General features: G+C 39.6%; 1 protein-coding gene across 2 annotated transcripts in view; it reads left to right on the forward strand.

Annotated features, from left to right (window-relative positions):
• The first annotated feature begins 1,753 nt into the window (after positions 1–1,753).
• Positions 1,754–26,082, forward strand: part of SEH1H (Transducin/WD40 repeat-like superfamily protein) — a 346,770-nt gene continuing 322,441 nt past the window's right edge. Inside the window, exon 1 of one of the 2 annotated variants that reach the window (XM_089395337.1) lies at positions 1,754–2,084. In XM_089395337.1, the coding sequence (XP_089251463.1) occupies positions 1,926–2,084 (159 nt within the window). In that variant the 5' untranslated portion in view covers positions 1,754–1,925. The remainder of the gene's footprint in view (positions 2,085–26,082) is intronic. The other variant, XM_089395336.1, reaches the window with a different exon arrangement.

A 26,082-nucleotide genomic window follows, 5' to 3' on the forward strand; every position in this document is an offset into this window, starting at 1 on the left:
ACTTCAGTAGGGATTTCTGAAAGTTCTAGAAGCGATATCAGGGTCAAGCAAGGTTGCCCGCTGTCTCCTACCCTTTTTGGTTTATATATCGACAAGCTTGAGGAGTGGTTAAATTCGCAAGGGGGTGATGGTATCTATTTGGGCAAGTTTGTTATAAGGCTTCTTTTGTATGCAGATGACCTTATTCTAATTGCTAAATCGGCTCTTGGTTTGCAAGAGCACTTACTATACCTTGAGCATTTTTGTAGAAGTGTGGGGATGCAAGTCAACATCAGCAAAACGAAAGTAGTGGTCTTCTCTAAGAAAAGAAAACATAACCAATATAAGTTCTACTTTGAAGGCAACACTCTGGAAGAAGTTGCGAATTCCAAATACCTCGAAATTGACTTCAACTAAAATCTAAGTTGGAATGATTGTAGAAAGAAAAGAACATTGGGGGTTTGGAAAGAATTTTATGTTTTTCAAAATAGGTGTAGAGAGGCAGAGTTATGGGACTGGAAAACCACTCAAACTCTTTTTGGGTTTCTAGTGATTCCGATGATTCTCTATGGTTGTGAATTATGGGCCAGCAGTACATCTGACATGCAGTGGAGACAAATTGAGAAAATTCAGAAGCGTTTGATTACAAACAAATTTAAGATTAAAAGTGCAGTTCCTTATGATATCTTGTTAAGTGAAACAGGGACTGCTCCTATTGAAGCAATTGCCATGGTACGAGTCGTAAGGTATTTAAAAAAAAATTGAGCAAATGGAAGAGGGTAGATGGCCTAAGGTTGTCTTTAATGATAGATTGTGCAAGAGCAAAAAAAACTTGGATGTAGCAAAATAACAAATGGTTTAGTAAATGGGGTACTTGCTTGAACGCGTGTCCCATAAACAACAAAGAGATAAAAACTTTTGGAAAAGTTCCACAAGCGTACTTGGGATAAGGAGATAGGAAGAAAGAAAAAATACTATATTGAAGTGTTTAACCCCTCTCATAGTCATCAACCAAAAGCATACATGGAGGCCAATATCTCTTGGAGAGCCAGAATTCTTATTGCTCAGTTAAGGACTAATTCTCATCAACTCCGTTGTGAAACAGGGTGCTGGAAAAGGCCAAAGGAAGCGTGGGAGGAAAGAGTATGCATTTTTTGTTCTTCCGGAAAAGTGGAAACAGAAAAGCATTTCATTTTAGAATGTGAGGCCCTCAAAGACAACAGGGAAAGTTATGCAGATATGCTCGCAACTAGCTCTTGGGAAAATCTATTTAGCAAGGGGTTTGTCGAGAAGCTGGGAGCATTTATTTTGAAGCTTCACAGAAAAAAGGCCGAATACATAAAGCAGATGAAAAAGCAACTTGTTTCATAGGCTATCTTTAGCCTTATAGATGTTAAAATAATTTCCTTCCTTTCATCCACACAATCCACATATCCCTCAATAATTCTCGTAAGAACCTGAATTTTGTTTAAAATTTGACACTTCCCTCATTCTTCTATTTTGTCCTAGTGTCACTATGCCAAAAACCCAAGAAACGAGATTTTATAGTTTTTTTATATTTATAATTTTGTCTATAAATAAAATTCTCCAAAATTTCATAATTTTGTCAATAAATAAAATTCCTCCCAAATCATGACACTATGCCAAAATCCAAGGAACGAAATTTTATAATTTTCTTATATTTATAATTTTGTCAATAAATAAAATTCTCCCAAATTTCATAATTTTGTCTGTAAATACAATTCTCCAAAATTTCATAATTTTGTTCAAGAGAATTTGAGGTGCCAGCTGGCTCTGAGTGGAGAAAAGTCTGGACGGCCTCTTATTTCAAATAAAAATTGGATTTTCCAAAATGCTCATGCTATATTGATCCCGCGCTGGCAGTAAGCGTACCGGGCTATACACATTTAACTGTTTCGAGGCATCTGTCCGAAAAGAGCACGGAAATGGAGAAAACAATAGTGTCGATGGAGGAAGGCATTCACTGCAATGCATGGAATTACAGCGGAGAAAGAATGGCGGGGGGGCACGTAGACGGTTCCGTCCATATCTTCAGCTCTCACAAGGCCGGAGATTCACAGTTTACTTGCACCAATAGATGGAAGGTAGTCTGACCACAGCCATCATTATTATTAGAAATTTCATTCCAAAAATCTTTCTTATTTTGTTTTTTGTTTTCTCCGCGGGGTTTAAATTCGGCACTGTTTTACACACATGTTCATCATTTTACAGTTTCTGCTTAACAAAAGGGTTCTTATTATAGCATTTTAGCTCCAGTGCACGTCAGTTCAATTCTCATAAAATCACTTTTACTTTCAGACCCCCGTTCCTTAATCTTTTTAACTTTTTGAACACTTCTTCACTTCTATACGACACTTGTAAGGTTAGTTTGTGGAAACAATAATATTAACACTTTAATGTTCAACTAAATGGCCATAAAATTAGGCCAATCGGCTCATTGCTTCTGCTGGAATTCTATGAATTTGTCCAGGTATCGTTGTAACTTTCCCTCTTAAAGGCACACTTCTTGCAAATTTTGCATTATATTAATTGCTTGTTACAATACTTCACTGTGGGTGTTTAACAACAGCATCTTATTGCATGGAAAAAAAACCAGAAACCCAGTCGGTACAATAAGGAGAGAATATACAATATTTTTTTATTTGTTTGTTAGGTAATGCGAGTTTTGAGATGACAGACATGCTTAATCTGTGGCAGGGGCATCTAAGCCATCAAAATCACCTGGGGATTTCACTTGTCCTGGGGCCACACCAACGCTTAGCATGTTTGGATTTTTTCCCACAGAGTTTTGAACCGGTGACCTTTTCACCACGGAGTGCCTTAACAAAACACCCCGTCACCATCTATTCTATGCCCCGTGGGTAGAGAACATGCAATTTTACTGAGAAAGAATACACAAATTCTCAGAGCCCCACTCGCTCAAATTAATTGAGAAAATGTCTTCCATAAACCCAACTACATTCAATGCATCCTTACATTTATTTTATGCCAAAAGAATACATCTCAACCCTTTAAATAGGGAACTTAACTCATTTTCATCATAATATATAATGTCATTATATTTGTTTTTCCAAAGAAAACCAAATGGGCCACATTTGTGGATGACATTCCTAGTAAACTAGTGCATCTCATTAAAAGGGGATTTGAGTCAGGCACTCGTTGGCATAAAACTGGCCAAATGCTTGGCAACATTGGTTACAACCATTTGAGTTAACCCCTTCCGCTAATCTATACATGTTATATGGATACCTTATATTTATCTAGAATTACTCCTGCAACTAATTATTATCAGTATACAATTTGAAATTTTATACATGCCAAAAATAATGTTTACCTTATATTTATCTGGAATTACTCCTGCAACTAATTATTATTAGTAGACAATTTGAAATTTTATACATTCCAAAAATATAGCTCAAATAATAGCTATAATAAAACCTCTCCAATAAATATATGCTTTTACATCACACCTTCCTAGTTCAAGAGTGTTGAATCTCTTGGTTGAGTCTTCAGCATAAACATAATATGTTGAAAAAATTCGTCTAGCATTTCCAGTGGAAATCTCCCTTGTTTAACCTTAATTATCCAGTTAGCATCAATTATTGGTAGGTTCCTCTGTTTGACTAGGTATTGTTCCTTTGATCACTTTCTGTCAAGGATTCTCCTTGACCATCTCAAATGGCTTTTAATGCAAATACTTAAGCCAACTTAGTAGCTCTTCTGTTGCTACATTGTTAGGTTCGTCATGTCCTTTGCGTTGATATAATCATAAAGATTGACAATATTGAATGTTAGGGATATATTCAATTCTTTTGGCATATCCAGAGGATAAGCATCTTCGCTTGATTTCCTCAAAAATACTAAATTTCTTAATTTTAGTTTGCTATATTGGCATTTGTGAAACTGTTATTTTCATAAATGCACCATTATCATGTCACCAGTTTTGCTATTATTCTTCTCTTTTCTCCACTTCAACTCTATTCTCGTATACTTCATTATTCAGTTTGATATATCTATTGATTGGTTTAAATAATTCCATCATTCCTTTTACAAATTGGTTTGTTGAACATACACAGAAGTAGCTAAAGGCACGAACCTCAATTTTGTCAATGCCTGAGAGAGTATCTTTTCTTTTTGAAAAAATGCCTTATATTTCTACTAATATACAATGTACATACGATACATGTGCAATTTACTAAAAAGCGGTCAAGAGTCAACCACTAGTACTACAAGCTACTTGAAAAGTTGAAAGACAAAAACCTATCCAACCAAAACCAGCCATGTAGGGCCACCAAAATTAAGTGTCATAAAGTTCCATGACAACGAAGGCAAAAGCTATAAATGCACACTCAACAGGTCTCTAGGGTGGAGTGAGCAAACAGATCAAGATGTCGTAGGAGTCAAGCTCGTGTTAGGAGGAGGAGCTTTGTTCTTAAGGGGAAGCCCTATCCTTCAACTGTGGGCTTATGATCGATCAACATGGGCTCCCATTTGTTGTTTCCCTACGTTGGTTCTTCAAGTCGTCTTGGTTTTGAGATGGCCAAAGGAACAATAGGAAATTTGTCAAACTGAGGCACCTTCTAGGATATTGCCTGGGGATAGTCCCTTCACCTCTCTTGGCATTCTCTTACAGCTTGACACGTTCTGTGTTAGTGTCCACTCCCTCTTGAAGCTTAGAAATGTGCAGAGTGGGCGGGAGAGTTCCCTTTAGGTGACACTTCACTCAAGATACATATCACATCGGCCATTAATTGATCAGCTTGTGCAGGTTGGCTACTTTCATCTCCACCTTCCATGTCTACACATGGATATGCAGAAATAAATGGGCACATATAGGAGATCTATCTTTCTAGGTAAAGTCGGTGTTGTGCTATGTATTGGTGAATAAACATTCATTTCTTGTTTTCCAAAGATGATATAAATTATCAACTATAATCCAGTGCCATGTTGTGTGAAATGTCTTACTGTTTTTAAAGGTGAACAACTAAAGATATGATTGATAGAAATGTTAAGCACAAATTCAACTAGAGGTAGCATCATGTCTATTTTGCCTTTATGAGTCATGTACTAGACAGTATCCATTAGTTCGAGGATGATAAACAGGAGTAAACAGAAGTTGCATTCCCAACATGTTCCACAATGTATTGCCAAAAATGGCTCAGGAATTGTTGTTCCTATAGGAGAGGATAGAGAGCAATTGATGTAACTGAAGCTCTTTTTGAATGTACATCTTGAGATATGTGTTGCATCACCATGTTTATTACGAGCTATAAAATGCAACCGTTTTTAGATAATAAATTTTAACAAGAAATATGGTATCATCATCCTTAGAGTTTGTGACAAACCCTTAACAAAGTTTATATGTATGTATCGCCATGGTTTATCTGGTTTTGGATTAAAGTTTGTGTTTGCAAATATCTTTTTTTGCTTACGCTTAGAAACTCAACAAAAACAACACGTGTCCTTATAATTAGTCACCTCCTTAGCCATGCTAAGCTAATAGGAATGTTCTTTCACTTGTTGAGGGTGTTATTCCTTTCAAAATGCCCACCAAGTCTTTCAACATGTATGTATTAGTGTTTCCCTCGTATTCCTTTTAGGAATACATAGTTGCTTCCCACAAAATAAAAATCCGTCTTGCAGCATATATTACAAGTAGGTACTTCTATCCCTTGTTGCAGCTCTTTGCAAGACCTGTAAAGTACTTTGATGTCTGGATTATCCTCATAATCATCCTTGAAGTGCTCAAAGTTCAAACACCACTACTTCTTTGGTCATAGTCTTCAACAAATCCTCTCATCATTAGTGCATTTACAACCACATTTATTTTACCTACCTTGTGCTTAATCACAAAAGTGTAGGTTTGCAAACAATTTAGCCATTTCACATGAAGAGCATTTAACTTGACTTAAGTTTGCAAATGCTTCTAAGCTTGATGATTAATATGTGGTATGAATGCCTTAGGTATCACGTAATGTCTCCAAAGATGTAGTTTTTGAAAAATTGCATATAATTCCTAATCATACGTGCAATTTTTCTTTGGTTCCTTCAACTTTTCACTTCGGCATGCTCTGGGATGACCTTTCTGATTGAGCACCACTCCAAGAACTGAAGCTAATGTGTCGTATTCAATTTCAAGTACTTCGTTAAAATCTGGAATGGTTAAAACCATAGGTTTGCTGCATATATCTTAAGAGTTTGAAAACTTTCTTCTGCTGGGTTTGTCCAGAAAACGTTCTTATTCCTTTTCATCAAAGAGGTCTTAAGTGCTGTAATTTTGCTAAACTTTTGGGTGAACTTGTGATAAAATTAAGTGAGTTCATGGAAGTGTTGTACCTCTATTGCACTCTGTAATTGCCTTTACTCTTTTTGGGTCCTATTCCAATCCATTTTTGGAAATCACATGTCCAAGGTATGTCAACTTGTTATAATTTCCAAGTCTAGCTGTTAGAAATCCTTCATGTACTTTCTGATTTATTTCTTCCTACTTGTTCTGTTAATTAACAAGTTATTTACCATGTAAATATTGAAAATAAATACAGGTACAGTCTCAGCACATACAGATCATCAATTGAAGGAAAAACAAGCACACAAGTAACACCGTTATTTTTGGACTAATGTCCCTGGAAAAACCCAATGCGGGAAAACCGGTGCAGCTACTTGAGGGTTTTATTATTAAGCAGTTTCAGAATACAATTTGGGTGCCAGAAATGGCTCACCCAACAGAGAATGCCCTGGGTAATAGTACCTCTAAGTCGGAGACAGATATCAGTCCCACACTGCCCCACGAAATCTCCCAGTGTCAACCTCTAGGGTTTGCGTCAGCCTCTCTGGCCCAGCGTCAGCCTCTCTGGGCTCTGCGTCAGCCTCTGGAGCCTCTGCGTCTCCCACGCTGGCCCTCCTTAGGCTCTGCGCAACTCTTGGCTGCCTCTGCGTGGCCTCTGGCTGCTTCTGCGTGGCCTCTAGCTGGCTCTGCGTCAACCCTCTCCCGGTACTATCTCTGCCTCTTTGTTACTGCATTCACTGCCCCTCAGCTGCAACTCTGATCACTCCTTCGATTTCCTCAGCAAGCCCTGCCCCAGAAAATTGAATTCTTGATCAACTCGGTGTGTTCTCCAAGTGACCCTCAAGCCTCCTCTTATACTTTTCTCGTTGACAATTCAACAATCGAGATTAAGTCCCTAATCAACGACTAAGATTAGATCTAGCTTGATCCATGACTTTTGGACCATTCTAACTCAGTTTTATATTAATTCACATTAATATTTTATTTTCCCTAAGTTTAGACTTAGGGACTTCATTAAAAATATTAATTATTTTAATATCTCCCAAACTGGTTAGATTCTGCCCAAACCATTTCTGGGTATTGGAGATCTCATGTGCTTTAGCCTCTCCACCAATTTTCGTGGCTAGAGCACATCCGATGCTACCTCAAATCAACAATCCCTCTTAGTGAGGACTGTGCTCTAGTAATACTCCTCACTGAGCATCACCCTTATCATCCGGCATCGGTCCTTGTGCTGATGCTAGGCCTGCTGTCCAACATCCTCTGCATTGCTGCATCATGTACTGCTACCCATGGCCATGCCACTCCCACTGCTGCATCTGTATGACAGCTCCCTCTCCATCCGTGTTGCTGCCCATGGCCCTGCCACTGCCATTGCTGCATCTGCACTGCAACCCCTCTCATCATGCTGCATCGTGCTGCCCATAGCATTGCCACTGCTAACTGCTGCATTTCCGACTCAGTTATTGAGAAGTAAGTAATTGATATCCCAACTCTGACATCTCCGTCAGGCTAGAAACACTCCCGATGCTGAAGTTTCCTCTGTCACTCCATTCGCATTCTATCCGCTAGTCCTGCTACTCCTCTTCGGGGCTCTCGTAGCAAGGTATAATCCAAGAGGTTGGGTACCTCGAGGATCCTGCTCCTCATCGCCTGTAGTCCTTTTGACTACAGCTTGAGCACTCATGGCACAGTCATCATCTGTCTCCACTTCTTTCTCCGCCCTTGTTGGCGCAACCTTGGTCTCAGAAGCTTCTCCCTTTCTCTTCTTCCTCAGACACTGGCTCGCAAAGTGACCCAGTTCCCCACAGTGGAAGCATTTGACCTTGGAGAGGTCCTTCTTCCGTTTCTCCTGCTTTCCCTCAGATGCTAGAGTAGCATCCTCCTCTTCCTCCCTCTTGATTCTGACCCCCTTGCCGCTGCTTCCCGCCTTAGTTAGCTTTCTGATCTCTTCTTGACGAAGAGCCGCCCACAGTTCCTCCCAATCTGGAAGTGTCGACTTGCCCAGTATGCTCTGGACAAATACCTCCCAATCCTCTGAGACTGCATTCAATGCGGTCCTCACCAACATCTCCTCATCCAGCGTGGCCCCTATGGAAGTCAGCTGATCCCAGATCTCCTTCAATCGACCGAGGAAGGTGTCTATTTGTTCTCCCTTCTGCATCTGGTATGATCGCCGCTGATTTTCTAGTAGCATCTTCCTCTGCATGGAAGTATGCTAATACAATTTTGTCAGGGCCTCCCACATCGTATTTGTTGTGTCCTTTTCGGCAATATGTGGTACTACATGGTCCTAACCCTGTCAAGGATGATGCTCTTGGCCCTCGCCATTGCCTCCTCGTACTTTTCGTTCTCAGCCGGGTCAACTGGGATCGCTATCGTGTTCAAAGCGAAGTGCTTGAGACGATTCTTGTCTAGAACGGACAAGATCCTGGCCTTCTAGACTACAAAGTTTGAGGCTCGGTCCAGTCTGTCCTGATCTCTTACCCCATCCACTGCCATTTCGTTGCTCCTCTTTCGACTCTTCCGAGTCACTCTACTTTCCTCCTGGAAGTTCTCAGTGTGACTCCCTTTGAGCCTTGATTTCCCTCCTAGAAACCCCTCTGCCAATGTTGAGATGCCCCCACTCCGATCGTTAGTGCAGCTGCAACACTTATCCAGATTTCTTGGCTAGAAATCCTCGACAACAACTCCCTCCTCCTTGGTCTTGCCCTGTTAGGTACTGTTCTGACCACAATACTCCACCAACTTACCCACAGCCTCCTATGCCCCAACAAAATGAAGGTTAGAGCCTCTAGGCTTTGCGCAATCCCGACACTAGAAAAATCCGCACCTCCTGGCCATGGGCGTCAATCCTTCCTCACTGAGAAAGATGACTGGGCACTGCATAGGTCAGGTCTGCTCCTCTCTACCACTGCGCTGATCCTCTTCCTGGCTCGAACTGATGATGCAGGCACTGTGTCACCCCTTCCTTGTTGCTTTTCCGCTAGGAACAACTTCTGTCACTCGGGACAACTGTTTCTGTTGCTTTGCTCGGCTGATGCCCTCAGTTATCTTGTGATCTGCAACCATGCTCTGATACCATGTTGGAATTTCTAAGTCTAATTGTTAGAAATCCTTCCTGTACTTTCTGATTTATTTATTCCTACTTGTTTTGTTAATTCACAAGCTATGTACCATGTAAATACTGAAAATAAATACAAGTACAGTCTTAACACATACAGATCATCAACTGAAGGACAAACAAGCACACAAGTGACACCGTTATTTTTGGACTAATGTCCTGGGAAAAACCCAATGCGGGAAAACCGGTGCAACTATCTGAGGGTTTTATTATTAAGCAGTTTCAGAATACAATCTGGGTGCTAGAAATGGCTCACCCAATAGAGAATGCCCTCGGCAGTAGTACCTCTCAGTCGGAGACAGATATTAGCCCCAATTTGCCCCACGAAATCTCCCAGCATCAACCTCTAGGGTCTGTGTCAGCCTCTCTGGCCCAGCTTCTGCCCAGCATCAGCCTCTTTGGCCCAGCGTTAGCCTCTCTGGGCTCTGCGTCAGCCTCTGGAGCCTCTATGTATCCCACGCTGGCCCTCCTCAGGCTCTGCGTAGCTCTTGGTTGCCTTTGCATGGCCTCTGGCTGCTTCTGCGTGGCCTCTAGTTGGCTTTGCGTAAACCCTCTCCCGGCTTCTGCGCTGATGCTCCTGGTACTATCTCAGTCTCTCTGTTACTGCATTCATTGCCCCTCAGTTGCAACTCTGATCACTCCTTCGATTTCCTCAGCAAGCCCTACCCCAGAAAATCGAATTTTTGATCAACCCAGTGTGTTCTCCAAGTGACCCTCAAGCCTCCTCTTATAATTTTCTCGTTGACAATTCAACGGCCAAGATTAAGTCCCTAATCAACGGCTAAGATTAGATCTGTCTTGATCCATGACTTTTGGACCATTCTAACTGAGTTTTATATTAATTCACACTAATATTTTATTTTCCCTAAGTTTAGACTTAGGGACTTCACTAAAAAAATATAATTATTTAATATCTCCCAAACTAGTTAGATTTTGCGCAAACCATTTCTTGGTATTGGAGATCTCATGTGCTTTAGCCTCTCCACCAATTTTCGTGGCTAGAGCACATCCGATGCTACCCCAAATCAACACAACTTGCACTGCAAAACATGCTTTTCTCCAAATTTAGGATTCACATGTAGTTTTTGCTCTGACAATTAGTTGAGCAAAGATCTTAAATGCATCAAATGTTCCTTCTTAGTTTAACCATAGACCAAAATATCATCCAAACACATGCCAATAAAAGGACATCACATTATTCATGAGTTACATGAAGATAATAAGGGCATTGACATGAGCAAAAGGCATCAATAACCATTCATATAGGTCGTCCCTACTACAATAGCCTATTTTCTATTCATTGCCTTGTTTTGAATTTGGTTGCAATCACTTTTATAATCTACCTTGGAGAAAAACCATGATCCTTGAAGTCCATCATATTCCCTTCTTTTGTAGGTAACATATCCTAGGGGAAATGGCTTGGGCACTTGCCTTCATTCTGAGGATGGTACTCAGAGTAAACTCTAGATTCTTCAAGGCATAAGGCCAGGTCAACAAATCCTGAATAGATCATATATAGCTCATCAACAACCGGCTTACTGAGACCAAATATATCACAAGGTGGGATTTGAACTTTGGTGGGGAGGGTAACAACTTCTTTCCACAACCACTAAAGCTGCACCCAATTGACAATTCCATCATATTCCCTATGTGGTGGGGGAAGCAATTTTTGGTAGCAGTTTCATTTAATGAGAAGTTAGAATACATGCACCTTGTTCCATGTTTCTTAGGAGGTGAGGATTATTTGCATGGTGTAGGGACTAACATTTTGTCTAACATGACTGCTGTCCAAAAGTTTCGTCACCTATTTTCATTTTCTTCATCTTTTGTAGTTGAAGTGTGGTAGACAACTTCGTTTGCTGGTGAGAAGTGAGACTTTCTGTGAAATTAACTTTCACGTTGGTTCTAGTTGTTAATAACTTGGACAGGAACTTCTGCACATGTTCAATGTGAACATGCGAGAAAACTTAAAAGTAGTTTGAGATATGTATGAGAAGTAATTCTTTTCTTGGAAAAAGTATTCTATTTTGTAATTCACTTTAGTAAAAAAAGTGAAAGTCTTATATTTAGCAGTCGAATATAAAATTGTGGCTCAAGCATGACTTAGGCTAGGAATAATCTTAAAACTAAATTCTTCGCTAAAACTATAAAGATAGAGTAAGGTATGTTGAAAAATGTAACTAGGTTCGGTCTTCATAAAATGTATTTGAGTCACAATGAAATATATTTATCAAAAGAATGAAAAAAATATTATTATTATTATTATTATGACTTATTAAAGCATGGGTTTCATGCTTGGGTCATCATGTTTTAGGTCAAAGTCCCCATTGAGGACTTATAGGATTTATTCCGAGTCATTAGAGTCATTTTCCATTTAAAGAGACCCTTCTTGGGCTTTTGAATCATGTAAAAAGGTTTATTATTGAGTCAAATAAGGTATTTGTCACCTCCACACCAAGTCGGCCTCAAACTGGGTAATTCGACCTCACCAAAAGCCTATATATTGAAGCAGTTCGAATTCATTTGGAACACACTCTCTCACTCAAGTTCGATATCCCAAAAGAAAGAGCTGAAAAAGTGCAAAGTTGAAAAAGGAGGCTAAAAAGGGTGCGAAGTTGGAAAAGAAGGAAGAAAAGGTCAAGATGGAATTTTTGGGCTATTTACCTCTCTCGTGTGGATTCCTCTAGGAGATCGAAGTCTATCTTGTCAAGTCGAAGTTGGTGCTGCTGTTGCTGCCATTTTCTGGGTCAAAATTGTTGAAAAATCTAGGGCATAGCAATTAAGTGATTTCTCTTCTATTAGTAACTGCTTGTGAATGCTTTTTACTTCTTTAGATTAGGATCTTCTTTTACTTAGGTTATTAGTGTTCTTCTTCATCAAACAACTACCAATGCATAAACCATAAAGAGACAAGAGACACATAATATAGGCTATTAGCCAGGGCCAAAACCTCTCCCACTTGAGAGGAAAACCCGAACAAATTATTCTTCTTATAGAGATTCCAATTGACGAATACCAAGACCAAGACCCTTGACCTATTTGCCACTCCAAGACCAAGACACAAGATCCTTAGTCAATGATAGTCAACCTTCAACTCCTTCCTTCTTGGCTTCTTCTTCAACCTTGGCTTTCTTCTGCTTTAGACCTTTGGCCTTCTTGACTAGTCTTTCCACTTTGGCTCCTTAGGAGGATTGCACTTCTCCTCGGCTTCCACTGCTGCAACAAACTTCTCCTTGGCCTCTACTACTGCAATAGACTTGACTTCGGCCTTTACTACTGCAACAAACTTCTCCTTTACTACTTACCTTCGACCTTTACTGCTGCAACAAACTTCTCCTTCACTACTGCAACAAACTTCTCCTTCACTACTGCAACAAACTTCTTGTATAATGGTTTTCTGCCCTTAAAACAATCCCAAAATACCCTTAAGAACTTCGCTCTTCCCTTTTGTTACTTTGTTGGTCTTTAGGATTCCTCGCTGTACTTTGCACTTCAGACTGTATGATGAACGAATCTTCGAAATTCTGCTCTGAAATGAATACGAAAAACCCTTTTTATAATTGTTTCCCATCAATATAAGCCGACATGATATGATAGTGAGCCGGCATGTCTATTTGAGAGATTTATATTATTCTTTTGAAGCAGACTTGAAGGAGGTGATTTTGTCTTGGTCTTGGAGGGCTTTCTAAATTATTTTAAGGACTTATTTAAATATATAACATGTCTAAGAAGGGTCTTTCATACATGACATATACTCAAATTGACTTTTATGACGAGATGGCAAATCCTAAAGGCTCACAATGGGAGCCACCACTAAAATAAAATTCCTTGCTCATGAAACCCATGAGACAAGCATTACAATAATAATTTTATTATTCTTCTTTTCATCAATTACATAAAATCACAATTACACATGTAATTATGAAGATCGTTTCTAGTTACACTTTTCAACACTCCCTCGTATCTAGGGGGGTATTCATAATGGTACTTGGTTATTCTCAATTTGAAAAATTTCTCATAAGAAGAGTTGGATTGGTAACCCATTTGTTTGGCATCATATCAACCAACATTGTCACATAGCAAGGCCTTGACTAACAACTCTATCTCTCCATGAGATTTGAGCACAATGCTGGTGAGACCAATGATGTATAGACACCCTCATCATTGTCTCTCTCGGAATATACCCCATCCGGGTTCTTAGGGTGTGTTCCACCAGGACTATTCTTATCTTGGATTCCGAATCCTCAAAGAATATTGGTTCTCAATGACGACTGATATCTTGGATGCCCTAATACATCCTCAAAGAGCATCGGATGCCAGATGCTTACCCAATCCTCCATTCTGTCTTCCCAAGTGAAGACAACAATGATGTGTCTATCTCTCCCTCTTAATTAGGGAGGACATATCTATTCCAATAAAGGAATGTACTCATTCCTATGAAAGGAATGTACTTAAACTCCCTCTTGGCTTAGGAATTTCCAAGTTTCTTCCAAGTAAGAAACTTGTTTTCAGGCTCCCTTTTAATTAGGGATCTACAACAACGCCTCAGGTGGAGATGATGGGACAAGCAACTTCTTGATGAACTCCTCTTCACGATGTCATGAATTTCTTTTCGTTATCTAAGAGTCTTCATGTTAGGGACTTTTGCATAGGGCATCGACCATCCATCACTTTCATCCATGAGTCTGCCATGTCATCATCAGAAAATGATCCATCAGTCCATATCTGGCCTTCCTTCATGCGATGCTACTATCTTCATGCCATGTTTACTTAAGGATCTTTCATCCTACTACATGTGCATCTCTGGTGGAAGACATCCATAGATCTTCCCTTGGCAGCCCTGCATAAACCTGTCCAGATAAAAATAAAGGAATGAACATTAAAAATCAACATTACCTTTGTGATGGTCTTTCATCATGACATCTACTAGTTTGCATCAGCATCTTGCATACATATCGATACATCTCCCAAAGATATATATTGTCAAGGGTCTCTTTCTTTTTCAGACTCCATCAGAGTCTTCATATCTTTCATGGAGATATCTAGTCAAATCTTCTTGGTCTTTCGGATGTTGATTTCCTTTACCATGGTTGCATATTCCATGATCTCTTCCTTCCTTTCGTCACACATCTCATTCCCAGGAGCTTCCAATTAGAGTTCCTCAATTGTTGTCAACCACCTCATACTTCATATGAGGACATATTATGTTGATTTCATCTAGTGAATGTGTGACCCATGCATTCCTGCATTCCTTCGAGGGAGGAGATCCTTCCTTTTGATTATGCTCTCAAGATAGAGCATTGATCCATGTTACCTGCAACCATATGACATGACTCTTTAATATTGAATATAAGCATACATACCTCATTTTCCTTTGGGTCATCTAGACTTCTTGCAACAACTTCCTTGATTGAAAGAGCTTCAATCCCTTGATTTGCTTCACTTTTATGTCATCATACCATCATCCCATGAATTCCACAAATTTGGAATTCTTGATGAAACACTTGCTTCCCCTCATGATTGGTGAACCTTTCAATGAAGATTCCATCAGAGAATCTTGAGGATCTAAAGTATCCCCATCAACAAATGTTTCCATTTGACAGATGTATGATGAACCTTGTACTAGATGACCTTGCCACTTGTGTTTTCAATGAGATTCCCAAGAGCTATATACTTGACTTCCATAGATTCTAACCTTCTTTCATGCTTTTCTATGATGATTTCCCAAGCTCTTCCATGATGCCTTGATGCATCACATTATTTTACTTAGTGAATCATGATAGCCATATCTTAAAAGACTTAGGAATTTTGAAAATAACTTATGTGAGGAAGACTATCTCAATAGTGGAGATCTATTACTTCCTCCTTATTGGATTTCTTCTTTTCAGCTTGCTCCACTTCTTTGGTGATGTGGGCTTCTTCTCTTCCTCTTTTGTTATTTTCCTTCTTGAGCTTAGGGCAATCTCTCGTATAATGCCCGTATTCTTGACACCCATAGCATTGTATTTTAGCCATGTTCTTTTTCTCGGGACCAAACTTTCCAAATTGTCCCTTTCTTTTTGTCATTGTAGCATAAGCTTGATTTTGCTCATTTGCTCCCACATTAGATTTGGCCTTTAGTCTAGATTCTTCAATCTTGCATAGTGACCATAGATCCTGGAATGGAGTAGCTTCTTTCTTCCCATAAATACTTGAAGTAAAGTTACCCCACTCCTCTGGTAGTGCATTTAATACAACTGTAGTCATTTCTCTATCAGACATGACTTCTCCTAGATCTTGTAGTTGATCCCGGATCTCAGATATCCTCATAAAGTATGAGGCTATTCCATCTTCCCTTGACATCTTCAGCTTGTAGAGTTCTTGCCTTAATGAGATGACTTCTCCAGCAGTGCTTACGGAATACAACTCTACCAGTTTGTCATAGATTTCTTTTGAAGTTTCGAGTTTAGATACATATGGGATGAGGGGATCCTTGATGGATTCTATGAGAATCCTTTGAGCCCTAACTTCCCCTTTCATATACTTGGCAAGAGCTTGAGCATATTCCTTTCTTGGTTTAGTGATAAAACCTTTGACATGTTCCATAACCTCATTTTCAATGAGATTCAGATCTGTCCTTTTCTTCCATGCAAGATAGTTTGAAGCCCCAACCAATTTGTTGCTTTCCTTGCAAAAAGACATTTTGACAGATTCAGATGTGGACATAAATATACTTACTTGATAGGATGCTCCTTCTTCTTGCCGCTTCCTTGTTGCTAATGATGATATAGAGGATAGAAAACTTTTCCTTGATGAAGGTAGTTTTCTTCAAGAATGATCCTTGATCCCACAAAGAGTGAGATGACACCGCCTTTTGATCTAGCTTCCTTTGGATGAATAGTCTTCAAAACACTTTAGCTTGAGTAGATGTAGGGTTTTAGCCTTCTTTTCTTGATGATGATCCCAATACTTCTTTGGTCTAGGGTTATGATGTTTCCTTTGACTTCAAGATGATCTTCGCTTTGATGCCTTCCTTGCGATTTGACCCTTGAGTGTCTCTTGATAAGATGCCCTTCCTTGATTTAGTCACCTTAGCTCTGATACCATGTTGAGAAATCTAGGGCATAGCAATCAAGTGATTTCTCTTCTATTAGTAACTGCTTGTGAATGCTTTTTACTTATTTAGATTAAGATCTTCTTTTACTTGGGTTATTAGTGTTCTTCTTCATCAAATAGCTACCAATGCATAAACCATAAAGAGACAAGAGACACAAAATATAGGCTATTAGCCAGGGCCAAAACCTCTCCCATTTGAGAGGAAAACCCGAACAAATTCTTCTTCTTATAGAGATTCCAATTAACGAATACCAAGACCAAGACCCTTGACCTATTTGCCACTCCAAGACCAAGACACAAGATCCTTATTCAATGATAGTCAACCTTCAGCTCCTTCTTCCTTCTTGGCTTCTTTTTCAACCTTGGCTTTCTTCTACTTTAGACCTTCGGCCTTCTTGACTAGTCCTTCTTCCACTTCGGCTCCTTAGGAGGACTGCACTTCTCCTCGGCTTCCACTGTTGCAATAGACTTCTCCTTGGCCTTTACTATTGCAATAGACTTACCTTCGGCCTTTATTGCTGCAACCTTCGACCTTTACTGCTGCAACAAACTTCTCCTTTACTACTTACCTTCGGCCTTTATCGCTGCAACAAACTTCTCCTTCACTACTTTGCAACAAACTTCTTGTATAGGTTTTCTGCGCTTAAAACAGTCCCAAAATACCCTTAAGAACTTTGCTCTTCCCTTTTGTTACTTTGCTCGCCTTTAGGCTTCCTCGTTGTACTTCGCACTTTAGACTGTATGATGACCGAATATTTGAAATTTTGCTCTGAAATGAATACGAACAACCCTATTTATAGTTGTTTCCCATCAAAATAAGCTGACATGACATGATAGTGAGTCGGCATGTCTATTTGAGAGATTTATATCATTATTTTGAAGCTGACTTGAAGGAGGTGACTTTATCTTGGTCTTGGAGGGATTTCTAACTTAGTTTAAGGACTTAAATAAATTTATAACATGCCCACGAAGGGTCTGTTAGTGTCAGTCTTTCCAGCCTTCCTCCAGTGATCAAATATGCTCTTACAAAGTGGTCTCAGAGTGTCAAGGTCAAATTTTGTCATTTCAAAGAGTCTTCAAGCAAAATTTGGTCACTAGGCATTAGGTCTAGGGTTTGCTTTCACTCCTAAAGTTGTCCAAATGTCGGTCCATGTCATCATTCAGCTGAGTCTATCATCATTCATAGGGTTGTCCTCATCATGACAGGTTCCATTGGGTCATTTTACACCTTGTTCATGCTTCAGTTGCGCCTAGGCAAGGTCATTTCCCTCTCCTAGGGTTTTGAAAGCTAATTTCTCTTGGATGGTCAAATCATTAGCAAAACTTGTATCCAGATGTTCATACACCTTCCTCTATCCTTCATGTACCTTATTAAACACTTCCCATCCCTTAGATCCGCCAAATTCCTCATTTTCGCACAAACCCTAGTTTCTTGCTACAACTTGGCAATTTTCTAGGTTGGGCCTGTGTTTTTCCCTTTTGGACCCCTTCCCCTCACTCAATATCTGAGATTCCACTTTCCCCTGCTTCCTAACATCCCTCCCTACTCCCCAAAATTTCCCCAAGAATTTACAAGCCCCTCATCCCCTTCATTTCGCTTCATTTCCACAAAATTCCTAGTTTCACACATCGGGATAAGTTTCATTCAAAAGATGTTTCAGAGCAATCAAAGATGAATTTTGGAAAACTGAGAGAGGTTTTTGTCCACAACATGCCAAAGAAGAAAAACCTCCCTCACTTTTTACACAGGTGTCATGGTTTTAGAGAAATGTCAAAAATACAATCGCCTCGGGAGAATTGATGCACCTCTGAAGTGATCTTGGGAAAATCTGGTTTTCTCCTAGCTTGGTTGGCCAAATAACTTTCTTGATGAGTCAAATGATAACTAGACACAAAGAGCTTTCCAATGAGCTATCATGAGCTCAATTTGGAGTTGAGAAAGGCATTCAAAAGTTGACGGCAACAACACTTTGCCTTGAGGCAGCCTCATTTGGCACATTTTGACCAGTCTTGGGAGATTTGATTTTTGACAGGGTAAATGAACTCCAAATTGAAAAATTCCACTTGGGTTGGAAAGTAGACTCAGAGACCTTTCCAGCGAGCTATCCTGCACCCAATTTGGACACCGGGAAGGCCTCCAAAAGCCTACTGCAAAATGCACTATTTAGCTGAGTGCGCGCTACGCATCAGGGTGGGCGCGCTATGCATCAGCACGATTTTTCCTGTGTTAATTTGTTCGTGCGCTACGCACCAGAGGCGCGCTACGCGTTGGGCAAGGCGCGCTACGCGTTGGGCAAGGCGCGCTACGCGTTGGGTTTTTCGCCCAATAAACTGCCAGCAAGCTACCAAATCCTCTTTTCTCTCAAGCAAATTTCAGGTAGGCCTCTCCTCCATGGCTAGTTTTGGTTTTGCAAGATGAATGAGAAATTAATATGTTAAAAATGCCATGAAAATGAGAAATTAAAACCCTACATTGCTGTGGAAAATTTAAAGACTTAGTTGTGCTAGGGTTTCAAAGTATTTTGCTGTCCAAGGTTGCCCATTTTTGATTCCTCTTTTCCCTCATCTTCACCAACATTCTCCTTCAAATTTTCCCATAAAATTTTATAATCTTCCTCTCTAAAATCCCTAAAACCTACTAAATTCCCAAACCCTACTTCACCTTAAAATCCCACAATATTATGATTTCCCATGTTGCCTTCCCTAAATTCCTTATTTATGTTTATTGTCCCTAATTCCCTCATGTTCCCCTTTCCCTAACAATCCCCTTGTATTTATGTCCCCTTGGTGACAGCATTTGAAAAAGTCAAACAACAGTTAATTGGGTGTAAAGTCAACAATACATTTCAGCCATCTTGCCTTCAAAACCATGTCAGAAACCGAATCAGATTATGAGCAGAGTTATGACAGTGATTCGACACCGGAGATAGAAGTGCCAAAGAGGCATCACAAGGGTGGTAAAGGTGGTCGGCATGTCAGGGAGGAGCCCACTTCTTTGGCTCATTTGCAAGATTGTCCACTTGCAATGACATGTTTTCAGTATCAATCATGCTTTGGATATTGTGAGTGGATCTCACAAATTCAACATCACAGAGAACTAGTCCGCTTGTTTGTCCTACATTTACACAATGGTCATGTGAACCTTGCAGGAGTGGACTTCACCCTATCACCCGAAATTGTTGCTCAAGCCACCGGGATACCAAATGTTGGGGAGGAGTGGAACAAGCGCCAGCAGCTAGACAGATTTCATTATCAACCATATATCAAACCCGGGTGTATGAGACACCTAACTGCTGTTTTTCCTTTCAGATTCCTAAGGGATGAGTATGCACCCTTGATGAGGCTCATTATGCGCTATTTCACTTGTGAGGGCAGATTTTCACGTTTATATTCGTACCATATCCATTTGTTGATGCATTTCACTTGGGTACGAATGATGAACATCCCATTTTTCATGTGCCGAAATATAGAGAGGATGGTGCCCTTAGTGCAAAGGAAGAACCCCGCACAACAACACAAGAGTATATATCATTATGCACTGATCGAGATCATAGTGATGCATCAGTTGGCACAGCAGGGTATTGCTTGGGAGGATTTCATCTCTCGCGACTTCTTCACGGTGCCACAGCCACCCCCTGAGATTGTCCATGATGAGGGAGGGCCTTCACATCAGTTTCACATTCCAGAGCCCGAGCATGTCAGCACTCTAGCATGTGTTACATATCATAGAGGCCACAGGGCCTTATTTGCATCTGCACGGCGAGTATTATCTCCACACTAGGTGGAAGGGGTTTCGCCTTCTTCATCAGCACAGCGAGTGTTATCTCCACATCAGGTGGAAGGGGCCTCGCTTTCGACAGCAGCACAGGTACAGGAGAGAGGCAAGCAGCCCATGATTGATGAGGGACCATCAGGTGATCCGGACATAGACATTATTGACCTTGACATCAGTTCTCCTAGCTCGGAGCTAAAGGAGATCATTCAGCAACAAAAGGCTGAAAATCACTTGTTGCAGCAGAAGTTGGAAATGGCAAATTGGACAATCAACTACTTAGAGCAGCGCAACAAACAGTTAGAGGATGAACACACTCTTGATGAGTTGCGGAGGATCCGAGAAGACCGGAACTTGGCTCGCAAGAGACTCGGTGATTTGACACCTATTGAGCAAGGGTCTATGCTCATTCAGGTGAACACTCATTTAGAGAAGTTACTAGCCAAGGCAAACAGGGACAAAGATATGCTCCGCCACATGAAGAATCATTATTGGGCCCGCATGCATGTGTGCAAAGCGAAAATGAAGGTACTCAAAGGACGATTGGCCAAGGCACTAAAACGGAGGAAAAGGCCCGATCCACTTCAGATTTTGGCTGAAGCCTCCTTGAAGGAGCATGGTGCTCAATGATACACTCCCAGCTCAAAATTCAGAAAATTTGGAGCAATTTTGGTCAATTTTGAATTTTTTTTGCTAAAAACAGGTTTTTGCTCTCAACGCGTAGCGCGCCGCGTGCTACCCTGAAGATGGGGAGGTCCATTTCACAAAAACTCTGCATTTTTGGATTTGTCATGACAAATTACACTTGCTTAGCCACTGCCAAGACATTTCATTGAGGTTTGGGCCCCCAAAAAGTCAAAAAACAAGCAAAAAATGACCTTCTGCCACTTTTTGGACACACAAGAAGCAGTCTTGGGAGATTGCATTTTTGGAGGGGCAAATGGGCACCAAATTGAGAAATTCCACTTGGGCTGGAGAGTAGACATCCAGACCTTTCCAACAAGCCCACTTGAGCCTCATTTGGATGCCGGGAAGTGCCCCAAAAGTGGGCTCAAAGGCGCGCTACGCATCAGGGAAATTTGCCAGTTTTTCATCTACAGCTCAGGACAACGCAGTTTTTGACTAGTTTTGACTTTTCATGGGATTTTTCACCCTCTTTGATGTAACTAATGTATTTTCATGATGACATGACACTTTTTTACCTATTCTAGAAGATTCATTCATAAAATAGCAAAAAATTAATGAATGAATTGGTTTCCTAACTTATAGAGGCAAGTTGTTTTGATTGCCTAGATTGTAGTGCTCAATTTAGAATTGGTTGAAACAGCTCCTAGGATGATGAGCTCGACCCCTAGAGGCAAGGAAATGTGTTAGTTTGCCTATATTATGTATTTTCTTAGTCATTTTCATGGTTGGACTCTTGAGGGATAAGCTTAGACTGTATTACTCTTTGTATCTCTGCAATTTTGGCAAAGGAAAGACCAGGGTTTTGTAGCACTATTTGGGATTCCTGTGGTGATTTGTGTTTCTCTCATGTACTTGTAAGTTTGTTATGTGTATCATTTTCCTACTCTTCTCTTCTGCAAATTAAGTAAATGAAGTGTTAAGGTAGAATTCATGGTTTCTATGCTCTGCCTTTAAGTTTGCTTAATATCTATGTTTTCATCTATTTAAGGAGAACTCCTGATGGTTTCTTGCTCTCCTTAGCTCCTCACCAGTCATACCTATCCATTCACTTCCTTCAAAGGCATCAAGACAATCTCCTACCTTGCCCCAAAAAGACCTCTGCAAAAACTGTGTCTCATCCCCGCACCCAAAATTGCCGTGCTCAGTTTTCCAACAAAACCCTAAAAATTTGAAATCAAACTTTCCCTATCAGTTTACTAGCCTAAAATCAGTGTTCTTTATTGGTCATCTCAGCCCTTTGAAGACCTTTTGTCGAGATAGACCCGGAGAGAGCCCTCTCCTGTCCTCGTAGGGCTAGCTACGAGGCTAAGTGGTTTGATGTTGCCTTGGATTTTGCCTTCTTCAGCCTGAGGCCAAATTCGAGCGCTAACAGGGTCCTTCATACATGACATAGACTCAAATTGACTTTTATGACTAGATGACAAATCCTAAAGGCTCACAATTGGAGCCATCACTAAAATAAAATTCCTTGCTCATGAAACCCATGAGACAAGAACTACAATAATCATTTTATTTTTATTCTTTTCATCAATTACATAAAATCACAATTACACATGTCATTATGAAGACCGAACCTAGTTACACTTTTCAACATAAATTGTTGCTGCTAGGTCAAAGTTGTTGCTGAAGGGTTATCATCTGCAAGAAGGAAGAAAGGGTTGACTTGGTGTGGAGGAAGTATGTGTCTAGGTCAAAAGTCTTGGATTATCTCAAGGAAGTTATTAAGGAAGAGTTGTTGGCTGGGTTTTCCCCTAGATAGGTGTTTTGCCCTAGCTGTCTGCCTATATCTGGTGTCTATGATCTTTGTCCTATTGTTTTGATAGTTGCTTGATGAACTAAAGATAAAAGAGGAACATAAGAAAAACATAAAGTCACAAGTAATTATCTATATAAAAGAAAATCTTTTTGCCTTTCTGATTTTCTAACATGGTTTCAGAGCTAAGGTGAAGAAGGAAAAAGGCAGTTTGAGGATCTATTGAAAGGAGTCTAAGAAACCTCAAAAAGTTGAACAAGGGATCATATAAGGAGATCTTATAAGGAATAAGCTTACGACCTTCAAAGACAATGTCTAACACAATAAAGGGAGAAAACAAATTAGAAGGAGTATCAAATTACAGGTTATGGAAGAAAATAATTGATCTCATTCTTGAAAAGAACAAAGTCATGGATTTGGTCAGAGGAAAAGTGAAGAAACCTATTGAAGGACCTAGTGATGCAGATAAAGTGAAGTTTAGAGAGTAAAAAATTTAAAAATATTGGCTATGACACTAATGGTAGAAGGTATAAAGGACAATCTTGTCCCATACATTTCCAACATAGACTCTGCCCAAGAAATGTATGAAGCCTTATCAAAATTGTTCACTATCAAGAACATTGGTCAAGTAGCAAGTCTTAAGAATGAACAAAGGAACACAAAAATGACAAAAGATGACACTGTGACTTCCTTCTTTGTAAGGATAGTTAGAATTAGTGATGACCTTCAAGCCATAGATGAGATTGTACCGGAAAAAGAGCTAGTGATTACAACATTATTGGGATTGCCACCTACTTGGAGTGCTTTTGCTTAAGGAATCAACACCTGGAAATAAAATCCTTCATTTGAAGAATTATTGAATGCCTGCAACCAAGAAGAGATGGGAATCTCATTAGTAACCAACAATGAAGAAGAAAAAGTTTCAAATGCCTACTCCGCTCATCACAAGAAAGGAAACTTCAAGAAGTCAAAAGGGCCAAGAAAGAAGGTAGACATGTCCAAAATAGAATGCTACCAATCACCGCCTAACATTTCTTCCTCCTCTTCTAAAGCTCCTATGCATTTGATCTCTTCCGACACCTATGGACCCCATAGACCTTCTGATCCTTGGGTGGTGTCGCCTTTTATTATGGAAGTTGATCAAGCTAGTGAGCGTCAGTTTGGTTCAGTTTCGTCGGTTCCACTTCCCTAACTGTACATGGGGATTTGATTCACATCATAGTATCCTCTCGTCACATGTTTACCCCAATGGACTAGGTAGCTTTGGTAAATGTGGGAGGAAGGTGTTACAGTACTATTACTTTTATATGCCTATCATGTCATAAAATGGGTCACTATAAAAGTGTCTGTCCTGACAATCCGAAGAATAAGAAAAGGAACAGGGACCAAGCTAATGTTGCTGAAGAAGGATCTCCAAAGAAGAATAAAGCCGAAGAATCAGATATAAGGGACTTACACTACTAAGTCCTTTGCTCTAAGCTTTAGTTGTTTCATTTTTGATTTCTAGTATTTGTAGGTTTAACATATTTTGGAAAAACATTTTTGAATTGTTTTTATAAGGTTATAGGTATCCCTTGAGTTTGGAGGGAGCCCTCACCAACTTCCAAAGATAAGTATCTTACTCCTTGTATTACCTTTTCATTTTTGGTTTCCCTTACTTATCTAAGTTTGTTTGTATTAAATACTAATCACATTTCTATTCATATTTTCCTTGTTTAGGAAAGGCTTGTTGAATACTCAAGGATTATGGAAGAAGGCCTCACAAGACAAAGCATTGGAATTACAAGGTTTGTTAAGAAACAAAAGGTATGCCTTAGACTATAAGTTTTGCTCTCTTCATGATAAAGGTATATTCATTCTTGATAAACTATTCTACATTACTAACATTATTGTGTCTAGCTCTCTTGAATCATAAATATTCTTGATTGGGTGATTCATCATTAGATAAATCTACCCTCCTCATATCTTTGATTATTCTTGTGGAACCCTAAAAAGGTTCTTTGTAAAACCCTAACTTAAGGGTATGTCGATGATAATGTGTGAAACCCTAGCCTACTTAGGGTTATTGATGAAGTCTAAAGAAAATGTTTGATGCTTTGATGATGTCATGTTTGGGGTTTTGGTATGGTTATGAAAACCCTAACTTGTTAGGGTTGAATGGTGATGTTTGAAATCCCAAACCTTTGAAGTATTGATAAATTAGGGTTTTTTGTTGAAACTATAGATTTTTAAGGTTTGGTAGGGTTCATGAGCAAGACCCTTCTTTTAGATAATGTCCTAGGAATGAAACTGTAGGCATATAGTTGTCCATCTAATCAAATATGTTAGATGTCTGAATGTGTTTGTGTCATTGGGTTTGACTAACATATGTTGTTATGATATGCTTGTGCATGATGATGGAATCCTAGATATATGTGTTGACCTAATTGTTGATGGTCATAAGTCTTAGGGTTTGGAACTAAGCCCTAGTCGAAGTTTGATACTCTAGGATGATAGTGTTTGTGAATTCTAGGGTTTTGTAACTAAACCTTAGTAGAAGTTCAATTCTCTAATATATGATGACAGTGTGATAATCTAAGATTTATGAAAGATTGTTGAAATCTAAAATTGAGCTGTGATTGGTTTTGATTGTTGAAGCTTAATGGCTCATGTATGAAATCTAGGATCTTGCACTAAATCCTAGTAGAAATCTAACATATGAATTCAAAAAGTTGCATTGTTGAATTATACTTGTTTGAATTGTTTCTAGGGTTTGCTATATGTTATAAAAGAATTTGTCATATTGTTGAAAGAGATATTGTGGCCCTAGATATAATGAGATTGATATCTTGTCTAAGCTACTAATGTGATTTAGGGTTTGTAACAAACCCGAGCAAGAAGTTGAAGTATGTGTCTCTTGCTGATTATGAACCTAACTAAGGTTAGGTATCTAGTGTCTAAAGTCTAATGCTTCCATTATTATATGATTCTGATATGGTTAACTTCATGCTTCTATGGATTTGGTTGTACTTGCTATCTAAGTTGTGCAGGTACATAATCTTCAAGATAATGAAGATGTTTGTAAGTAAAGTTGATAAGCATGACGAAGAAAGTTATATGAATGATGATGGTCATGATGACTCTGATAAGAAGGATGGAAGCCATGAAAGATTCTCCGATGTTATAGACAAAAGTTGATCTCCCTAAGTTAAGAGGGAGCCTGGATAGAAGAAATCTTCCCAAGTTGAGAGGGAGGGCATATTATAGTCATGATGGATACCTTGAAGAAGAAATTGGAGAATGCATATTGAGGTGTTGTTGAAAGAAGGAAAGTAGGATCAGGTTGTAGAATATATTGCTACATGTGAAGTAGGAAAGGAAGTTGT

Source organism: Pinus tabuliformis, chromosome 1_2, assembly GCF_031772625.1.
Source record: "Pinus tabuliformis cultivar Carrire ecotype Pingquan chromosome 1_2, CPIR1, whole genome shotgun sequence".
Lineage (NCBI taxonomy): Eukaryota > Viridiplantae > Streptophyta > Pinopsida > Pinales > Pinaceae > Pinus > Pinus tabuliformis.